The following is a 10157-nucleotide window of genomic DNA, read 5'->3' as shown; positions in this document are numbered from 1 at the left end:
CCCCTGTCATTGTATTGACAATCCCTCAAATTCCTGCTAATTAATGCGTCTGAAATCTAGAGTAGATAGCGTGTTGGTTTTGTGCTGCCAAGTGGCTCAGTCCTTTCTCCCATGTCTTCTTATCCATTTTCATGCCGTAACGGGATTCCCTCGAGCAAAGTAAACTACGTTACGAATTAATATCCCTAACCTTCTCTCACTGAAATGTTCAAAAAAAGAAAAAAAAATGAGGAGGAGCTCTTGTGGCCTCGGTCCAAACTCTATGCTTTGTTTCCAGCCTCCAGGTCATGGGATCTTGATGGCACTCATCCTCTGTATCTCGCCATCTCATCTACTTGATTGCCAGGAAACTTGAGGCCTGGGGAAAAAATGGAAAGGTGACAGAAAGAGACAGGGCACGCTAAACTAGAAGACGATATTTTTTTTTTTTTGTACAGAGAAACCAATAAGAAGAGAGCATTCCGTCTCCATTTGTTTGGGGTTCTCTGGAAACAGGAATCTCAATGACAAGTAGTTAGGGCCGAAGGTGGGGTAGAATAGCCTATTTAGCTTCAGGACCCCATATATCCCATGTTCCTCTTCCTTCACAGAGGTGAACATGGGGTTCACAGGAGAGTTGGCTTGCGGTGGTGGGTTGGTAGTTTTGCTATATTTGTTTTCTTCCCTTTTAATATTGTGCATTAGGTGGGCTTAGGTTGAGAAAAAGTAGGAGAAATTAGGTCATCTCATGCAGTGGGATCACAAAAAGGACCGTAAAAGGCTACAATTATAAGCCAAACGAACCCATTGATTAAACAAACTTGCCAGGAGGCTAAAGCTTTTAATATTTCTGCTTGCAAGAGGCCTCATGTGATCGAGTTGAAAAGGTTGAATTATTGCCTAACTAAACCTCAATTTGGAATCCCACCAATGCCTATCTTGTTCGGAGAAAAAAAAATGAGAATTAATTCACCATCCGGCTGGTACTTGTCATCAAAAATATCAGAATCATAGGCGCGTGAAATCATCATGAAATAAACCCGCCACATACCTGAATTCATGAGAACGGAATGAGAAGGGGGATGCTAAATGTTGAGAGGTGAAAAGATTGGAAATGTGGAGCCCACTTCTTGAGTTTTCCAGTAGTTGCGAGAGGATTTTCCTTATCCTCTTCGGCATGCCCAAAGTCCCGTCATATCTCAACGCACGCTTCCAAACCTCTCCCCAGACGTGCTTCTGAAATAAAGCACTTTCTAAGCCAGAAAAGAAAGGAGAGCAGCCATCTCATTAAGACCATACCCTTGAAAAGTTCCCATCACTTTCCAGCGGCCTTTTTACCCTACTCTCATGAATTTGTGTATGGGTGGAGCTGCTCCCGTATCAACTGAACCCACCAAATTCCCAGCAGCTCATGAGATTGCGTTGAAGCCGCTCGTCCAAAATCTCTTCCTCCTCCTGTTTCTTCTTCCTGGTTGATAAAAAATTCTCGTGTTCGTGCCGGACGGAGCGTCGTTCTTCTCGCGCGCTACCTGAAATCTTCTGCAAGATCTCATGCATCTTAAAATGCTGTAAGTTTACTCCGTTCATACTTGTTATCTGGCACGGATTTTGGAATGGAAAACATTCAGAACAACTCCATGAGGCTCGCTTTATCAGTATTGAGCACTTTGCTTGTAACTGCATGTGGAGATGCATCCACGAATTCCGAGGCACTTCTTCAAATAAAGTCCGAATTCATCGACCTGGAAGGAGTTCTTTCTAATTGGTCCTTGGGGGGTGGCGATATCTGTAGCTGGAATGGCGTCGCATGTTTGGCAAGCCGGAGCCATGTCCTGGGTCTGAACTTGTCGGGCCATGGGCTGTCTGGTTCGATATCATCGAAGATGGGAAGCCTAGTTTCCCTGCAAACTCTCGATCTATCTTCGAATTCCCTCACCGGAGCGATCCCTCCCGAGCTCGGTTTGCTCAAGAACCTCAGGGAACTGTTTCTGTACTCCAATTCTCTCTCCGGCCCGATCCCTCCGGAGCTCGGCCTTCTGAAGAAGCTCAAAATTCTCAGAATAGGAAACAACGGGCTATCGGGAGAGATTCCACCTCACCTTGGTAGCTGCACCGAACTAGAGATTCTGGGTCTTGCTTCTTGCCAGTTGAATGGGACGATCCCGAAGGAGATGGGAAATTTGAAGCATTTGAAATCGCTCAACTTGCAGAATAACAGGCTCGGCGGTCTGATCCCGCCAGAACTCGGTGGTTGCGGCGAACTTCAGGTCCTGTCAGCGGCCGCCAACAGGCTGGAAGGAGGGATTCCTTCTACCGTTGGAGGACTGAATGCACTGCAAATTCTCAATCTGATGAATAACCAGCTGTCCGGATCCATCCCCATCGAGCTTGGAAACCTTTCGAGCCTGACATACCTGAATTTGCTCGGCAACAGACTGAGCGGCGCCATTCCTCCTGAATTGAATCAACTGAGACAGCTGCAAATTTTGGACTTGTCGGATAATGATCTATCTGGAGCCATCGACCTCTCCACCAGGCATCTCAACAGTCTGGAGTATTTAGTCCTCTCTAAAAATTCCCTCCATGGCGGAATCGACGAGAACCTCTGTCCCGAGAGCGCAAGCCTGCGGAATCTCTTCCTCGCCGAAAACAACCTCACAGGCACGATGGAAGGACTCCTCAACTGCGCTTCGCTCCGATCGCTGGATCTCTCGAACAACAGCCTGAGTGGAAGTATACCATCGGATATAGACCGCCTCGCAAACCTGGTCGACCTCGTTCTCCACAACAACAGCTTGGTAGGAGTGCTGCCGCCCCAGGTAGGAAACATGAGCGACTTAGAAATGCTCTCGGTCTTCCACAATGGGCTCACAGGTGAGATTCCAGCTGAAATTGGGAGGCTGCAGAGGCTGACGCTCCTTTATTTATACGAGAACCAGATGGCAGGGACCATCCCGAGAGAGCTGACAAACTGTTCGCGCTTAGAAGAGATCGATTTCTTCGGGAACCACTTCACCGGGCCGATCCCTGAGACCATGGGAAGGCTCGAGAACTTGGTCGTGCTCCAGTTGAGGCAGAATGAGCTGTCGGGCCCCATTCCTCCAAGCTTGGGCTACTGCAGGAGGCTTCAGGCGCTGGCATTGGCCGATAACCAGCTTTCTGGGGCTCTGCCTCGCACCTTGGGATTCCTCGCCGAGCTCCGCCTCGTCACGCTGTACAACAACTCGCTAGAAGGACCTCTCCCGGAGTCGGTCTTCCGGCTGAAAAATCTCGCCATCATCAACTTCTCCCACAACAGGTTCGCCGGAAGCATCTCCCCCCTCCTGGGCTCGAGAGCCCTCGCCAAAATGGACCTGACCAACAATAGCTTCTCCGGCGCAATTCCTCCGGTGCTCGGTGAAGCAAGGAACCTGACCCGTCTCCGACTGGGCCGCAACCTCTTGAGCGGCACGGTCCCGGCTGAGGTAGGCCGGCTGGAGGGGCTCGGCTTCCTCGATCTGTCATCCAACAATCTCACAGGTGGAATCCCGCTCGAGCTCTCGGAATGCAGGCAGCTGACCCACCTCCTCCTCGGCGGGAACAGGTTGACGGGCACGATTCCTCGTTGGTTCGGAAGCTTGCGCTCTCTTGGAGAGCTCGACCTTTCGTCCAACGACTTCCGTGGCGACGTACCAGCGGAGCTCGGGAACTGCTCGGGCCTCCTTAAGATCTCTCTCCATGACAACAGGCTCTCGGGCATCATCCCGCCGGAGATGGGACGTCTCACTTCTCTGAACGTTCTTGCTCTGCAGAGGAACCATCTCTCGGGTCCGATACCTTCCGCGATTCAGCATTGCGACAAGCTCTACGAGTTGCGGCTCTCCGACAACTTCCTGTCGGGCTGGATACCGCCGGAGCTGGGACAGCTGACCGAGCTGCAAGTGGTACTAGATTTAAGTCGAAACCATTTATCTGGAGGAATCCCTCCTTCGCTCGGCCATCTGATCAAACTGGAGAGACTCGACGTCTCTTTCAATCGGCTCCAGGGACCGATACCTCCCTCCCTCGAGCGACTCACCAGTCTCCACCAACTGAACCTATCGAATAATCTTCTCCAGGGTCCGATCCCCGCCGCGCTGTCAAACTTTCCATCCAGCTCCTTTCTGGGGGGCAATCAGCTCTGCGGCGCGCCACTGGCTTCATGCACCCCTCTCTCGGGCTCCGACGCGAAGCGCTTGTCGAATGCCCAAGTGGCAGGCATCACGGCAGCGATAGCCTTTGTTTCAGCTGCGGTCTGTTTGGTGCTGCTGTATATAATCATCAGGATGTGGAGCGATTGGAGGGAAGTCTCCGTTTCGAACTCGGACGGCGAGGAGCAGGAGGCAAATCAGGAGAACAAATGGAGGGGAGATGGCAGCCAAAAGGTCGGAAGAAGGTATTGGAGGGTCCACTCCATGTGCGTGGCTGCTGCTTCCCCAGACGACAAACGGAGCTCCACATCCGAGGCATGCATCCTTCGCCAGATCATGCAAGTGGACAAACTCGTGGGTGCGAGCCAAGTTCTTTAGTGGGATCGGATGCAGTGGCTCTCTCGTCTTCGAGATCACTTTCCTCTTTCATGCATCTCTCGTTCTGGCAAGCGGGTGCGGGGGGCCGACATGGAGCTAGCTTCGGTCCCCCGGCTTTTTCCTTTTAGCTTTTCTGTGCGGAGAATTTTCGTTTTGGAGGTCAAAAGATCGCATGATTGTGTTGGATTCTGCACCCTGTTTGGATGCTAATTATCTGCTTAATAAAGTTCTTCAAAATGCCACGATCACTTTAATCGATACATGTCCCAGAAAGTACAGTAATCTGACTAACTTTATTTCACGGGAGAATTGTTTACTTTCTCCGCAATAAATTGAACTTTTTTTTTTTGGAAATTAATTGAACTAATTTCGAAAATGTCAACCAAACACTTTATCAATGATTCAATCTATCTCTCCCTAGTTAACTATTTGACGTCCGAACATAATCTAAAAACGAATCTCTTCCCTCTCAGCTTCAATTCCTATTTTGATTGAATAGAAACTTGATATTAGCCGCAGCGGACGGTGCGGAAAAAAAAAACAAGAAAAGAGTTTGCGATGGCGGTTTGAGATGATCCAAATATCCAATCAGGTACCAAGCTTTTTCCAGCGGTTGGTTGCGGCAAGCAAAGGTTGGCTGATGAGAGCGGCGGTCCATTGATTTGATGGTTGCTGGATATCGGCATCCAACCCCACTTTAATTTGGCCTAACAGGGACCGTTGGTTTCCGATCAAATGTTACTGTGAAATCATTTCCATTTTTATTTATTTTTATTTTGTATTTTTTGCAGACGAAGTTGGAAGTCTTAAAAAATAGTAAGCATGCTTATTAAAACATTCGCTGATCAAAATCATATTACTGAAGGAATACCATCCGAGAAACTTTTCTTCATCCGTTAAAGAGAGCCCGAAAAGCATTGGTTGTAATACGCCCGTAACGGCTCTTTAGAGTGAGAAACTCTGAGGAGAGAGAGGTCTGGTAATCCCTCTCTTCGCCGATGTTCGGTGAGCTGCTGCTGGCCGGGGTTCTGCGGTGAGAAGGGCTCTGTTGGCGCTGGTTTGCTCTGTGTCTTTTGTGTTGCAGGTCACCTATGGCCAGGCGGAAGGGGAAGGAGCCGATGGATGGGTCGCCGGGTCCGGCAGGGGAGCAGGCATCGGGGCCGTCGACTGCAGAAGGTAAGGACCGGACGACGACAAGGACGTGGGCGGAGGTTGTAGCGCAAGGCAAAGGTACGAATCTGGGGCGGAAAGGGGAGAGACCCGCTGGCCGGTCGCGGCCGGCTCCATGGGTTACTCACCGGCCGACGGAGACGGAGGTGGCTCGCTTGTGCTACCACTTTTCGTCGGTTTTTGAGCTCTCGGTGGAGCCCATTGAGGCTGCCCGTCGGGAGTGGGAAGGGTTGGCGCTTGTCGGCCGGAGCCTCGGCCGGTGGGTGCCGGTCGAGTGGGTGGCCAAGGATGTGGCCGCCCGACTGAAGAAACCAGGGGAGGTGGTGGCGGTGTCTTTAGCCGATGACCACTTTGCGCTGCGTTTCCGGTCGCCGGAGGTCCGGGACCGCGCCCTGTCGGAAGGGCCCTGGGTGGTGGCGGGGCAGCTCTTAGCCCTGGAGCCGTGGACGCCGGATTTTCTACCTAGGGAAAATCCGGTGAAGACGGTGGTGGTCTGGCTTCGGCTGCCTGGGCTCCCTCCAGAGTATTGGTCGACGGCGACCATTCTGGAGATCGCGGGCAAGGCAGGGCGACCACTGGCGGTGGATGGTGTCACAGAGGGGCGCCGAGCTATGGGATTTGCGAGGGTCAAGGTGTCGATCGACGCTTCTGAGCCCCTCCTCCCTGGCATCCGGATACTCGGGAAGACGAAGGCCCTCTGGCAGCCGTTCGTCTTCGAGAGTATTCCGGACTTATGCGTACGGTGTGGTCGGATCGGACACCTTGAGCCAGGGTGCCGTTTTGGGGCTCCGGCGCCGGCGGAAGGGTGCCCTCCGGGGGAGGAGATCCGCGGGCCGATCTACGGCCCGTGGTTGGTAACGACTCGTTCTCGGCAGATGCGGGAGACAGGTCCGCCGTAGTCGCAGCCGGGGAAGACGACGGAGCCCTCAGTCGCAGCGCCTCCATCTTGGCCGCCCTCGCCGGTTGCCTCGCCCAGGCTTCCGGTGTCCCCGCCAGACCTAGAGGGCTGGCAAAAGCCTACTAAAGCGGCCCGTCGCCATTCCCCGCCGGCGGTGGGGGTCCCGGCTCCCATTAGGCACGAAGAGGGCTTCCGAGTTGATACGTCCGGCGACTCACTCGCGGGACGTGTGGACTCGGTAACCGGGCCGAGGCAGGTCTCTGGACCCAAGAAACAGCCCAGGAACGCTGGGCCGCTCCTGGATGCGGGCCGCCTGCAGGGCGTGGGACGGGCGGGCCGCGGGGGAGGTCGCGGGGCACGTGAGCCCCGCCGGGTGTACGGGCGCTATCGCGCGACGGGTTCCCAGGCCCGTTGCGCGACGATTAGCGCGTGGCCCAGCTTGGCTGGGCCACGCGCGGAGGACCCTGGGAAGGCCCCCGTGGGCGGGGGCCTGGCGTTGTTCACGGCCCAAACGGGCCTTATTGGGCCCGACCTTTTTACGGCCCAAAGGGGCCTTATGGGCCCTGATATTGGGCCTGTGGCCCAGGAGGCGGGGCCCAGTGATGGTGGGTTCCATTTTGGGGCCCACGCCTCCGGGGCGGTTCCGTCGTCTGTGAGCCCCACTACTCTAGGCCCTCTAGAGGTGGATATGGGGCAGGGTGATGGCGCCTCTGGTGGATCAGAGCTGGGTGATAGGACTAGGACGAGCGAGGCTCCTGTCTGTGCTGACTGTCCCATGAGTGACCCTTTGGTGGGGCGGGATACGCTTGCACTGGTGGAGCCAGGGGTAGGGGACCCGAGTGGTCATGAGGGGGCTACTCGCTCGACCATGGATCACTCGACCGTCGTTCAACGGGTGAAGGCGGCTGTGTTGCGAGCCGTGTCCGGGACTAGTACGGATGAGGGTCAGCAGGTTGATCCTGATCGCGAGGTGGAGATGGACCCTATGGCCCAGAGGGTTGATGTGCCTGTGGCCGACCTCTCGGACTTTTCCCCATGAGGATTCTTGCGTGGAACTGTAGGGGGGCGGCAAAGCCGTCATTTATGTCATCCTTTAGGCGGCTGGTCCAGATCCATAGTCCGGAGATCTGCCTACTTTATGAAACACGACTTTCCGGTAGAGGACTTAGTCGTGTCTTACGGCGGTTAGAGGTTGACTGGGAGTCCTATGCAGTAGACTCCCAGGGGTTGTCGGGGGGCATTGTGGCTCTGTGGAAGCGGGGTGTGGCTACGATTGACGTATTCCATAACTGCTCCCAACAGGTCATCATGATCATCTCGGAACCCAATGCTGCACCGTGTCTTGTGCGGTGTGTATGCTAGTACGAACCATCGAACCAGGAGGGTTCTGTGGGACGAGCTCACCCACCTAACTGCTCTGGGATTTCCGACTGCGATGGTGGGTGACTTCAATTGTATCTTGGAGGAGAGTGAGAAACGTGGAGGCAGGGCCTTCACTGACTCTGTGGATAGGAGGGAGTTCCGCGATTTCCTCTCGCGGAACGGCCTAGTAGATCTGGGTTTCTCCGGTCCACGCTTCACTTGGTGTAATAACCAATCCGGACGAGCTAGGGTGTGGGAGCGACTGGATAGGGCTGTTGCTTCCACAGACTGGCTCATCAGATTCCCGTCCTATAGGGTTGGCCATCTTTCTCGGATTACATCGGATCATTGTCCTCTGCTGTTCTCGACGGTATCAAGCTCGAGTCACCAGAGCCTATTCCGTTTCGAGAAAGTCTGGCTATCCTTCCCTCAATCCTGGGACATTGTCCGGGGAGCTTGGGGTCTGCCGGTCCACGGCGACGCCATGCAGAGGGTTTCACGAAAACTGGAATTGACCAAGCGACGGCTACGTCGCTGGAATCGGGAGGTCGTAGGTGATATTTTTAGAAAGCTGGAAGATGCGGAGGCTGCGATTGCTGACCTCCAAAGTAGGGAGGATCAGGTGGGCGTGCTCCCCGTGGCTGATATGGTGAGCCTCCGGGGACTACTCGCCACCCACCACTCGATCCTACGCCAACATGAGATCTTCTGGAGACAGAAATCCAGAATTCAGTGGGTCAGAGAGGGTGACCGGAACACTAGTTTCTTTCACCGATCGACGGTTATTAGGAGGCAGAGAAACACTATTCGTTCCTTGCGGGATGAGCGGGGCCATTGGGTGGACGATGATTCGGCAATTAGCCACATCCTACTCGAGTTCTTTCGCTCCCGTTGGACGGAGGATAGTGAGTCGGATGTCGTCGGCCTGCTCCCGAGAGCTGAATCCCAAATTGGGGTGGCTGCGAATGCACTATTGGTTCGACCAGTGACGGAGGGGGAGGTGCGAGAGGCTGTCTGGGCATTGGGCGAGGATAGGGCTCCGGGCCCAGATGGCTTCCCTCCTTTCTTTTTCCGGAGATATTGGAGTATCGTCCGGTTCGCAGTGGTTGAAGCGGTCTTGTGTTTCTTCAGTCGGTCAGGTATGCCTGACGACTGGAAGGCCACTTTTGTCACGCTTATACCTAAGCGAACGGATGCGTCCGAGCCGAGCCATTTTAGACCGATCAGTTTGTGCACTACTTTATACAAAGTGGTGGCAAGAATACTGATGGATTGTATGAAGCCCTTTCTCTCCGGCATTATTTGTCAAGAGCAAGGTGCTTTTATTGGAGGTAGGAGTATCTTCGATAACGTTATGGTGGCCCAAGAGATGATGTGGGATCTTCGACGGGCCCCGAAGCGTCGAAGCCTGATGGCTATCAAGCTGGATATGGAACGAGCTTACGATAGAATCAGGTGGAGTTTTCTTAGGCGAGCTTTGGAGTGTCTGGGTTTCCATGAGACCTGGATTGGTTGGGTCATGGGGTGTGTCCGGAGTCCGCGGTTTTCCATCTTGATCAACGGCTCTCCGTCCCCATTCTTTAGTTCTACTATAGGGCTTCGGCAGGGATGCCCGCTATCCCGTACCTGTTCATTATTTGTTCTGATGTTTTGTCTCGATCGCTGCGGGCTGCATGTGCCGCCGGAGAGTTGGAGGCTTATGTCCCAGCTCTAGGGGCCCAGCCGATATCCCATTTACTTTTTGCCGATGACTGCCTACTCCTGACGCGTGCCCGCGCAGCAGATGCCCTGGCTATCAGGCGGGCTTTGGCCGCCTATTGCCATGCATCTGGTCAGAGAGTGAATGCCCAGAAATCCTCTATCTCCTTTAGCCCGAGTTCGCCACCCGGGGTTCGACGTGAGATTCGGAGGATTCTGGAGATGCCTGAGCAGGACGGGACCTGGACATATCTGGGTGTTCCGATCACAGGTAGGAGACTGCGTGTATCTGAGTGCTCCGGGATGGTGCAACGGGTCCAGAGTAGGCTAGAGGGCTGGCGAGCAGCGTCTCTATCTATGATGGGTAGAGTTTTGCTGATTAGATCTGTTTTGGGCTCTATGCCTATCTATCTCATGACTAGCACGGTGGTACCGAGATCGGTCCTACTAAAGATTGAGCGACTGTTTCGGGGTTTTTTATGGGGCTCGCTAGGTGGGGGCCG

At 54.0% G+C, this 10157-nt stretch overlaps 2 protein-coding genes across 2 annotated transcripts; both read left to right on the top strand.

Moving 5' to 3' along the window:
- The first annotated feature begins 819 nt into the window (after positions 1 to 819).
- Positions 820 to 4782, top strand: LOC103711575 (LRR receptor-like serine/threonine-protein kinase GSO2). The gene has a single exon (XM_039134415.1). It carries the CDS (start codon positions 1593 to 1595, stop codon positions 4524 to 4526), a length of 2934 nt encoding a protein of 977 aa, XP_038990343.1. The 5' UTR covers positions 820 to 1592; the 3' UTR covers positions 4527 to 4782.
- An 835-nt stretch (positions 4783 to 5617) lies between these two features.
- On the top strand, positions 5618 to 6595 carry LOC103711587. The gene has a single exon (XM_008797798.2). The coding sequence runs from the start codon at positions 5618 to 5620 to the stop codon at positions 6593 to 6595; it is 978 nt and encodes a 325-aa protein (XP_008796020.2).
- Positions 6596 to 10157: the final 3562 nt, after the last annotated feature.

The sequence above is a fragment of the Phoenix dactylifera genome, chromosome 15 (assembly GCF_009389715.1).
Source record: "Phoenix dactylifera cultivar Barhee BC4 chromosome 15, palm_55x_up_171113_PBpolish2nd_filt_p, whole genome shotgun sequence".
Taxonomy (NCBI): Eukaryota; Viridiplantae; Streptophyta; class Magnoliopsida; order Arecales; family Arecaceae; genus Phoenix; species Phoenix dactylifera.
This window is presented reverse-complemented; position numbering and strand designations above follow the sequence as displayed.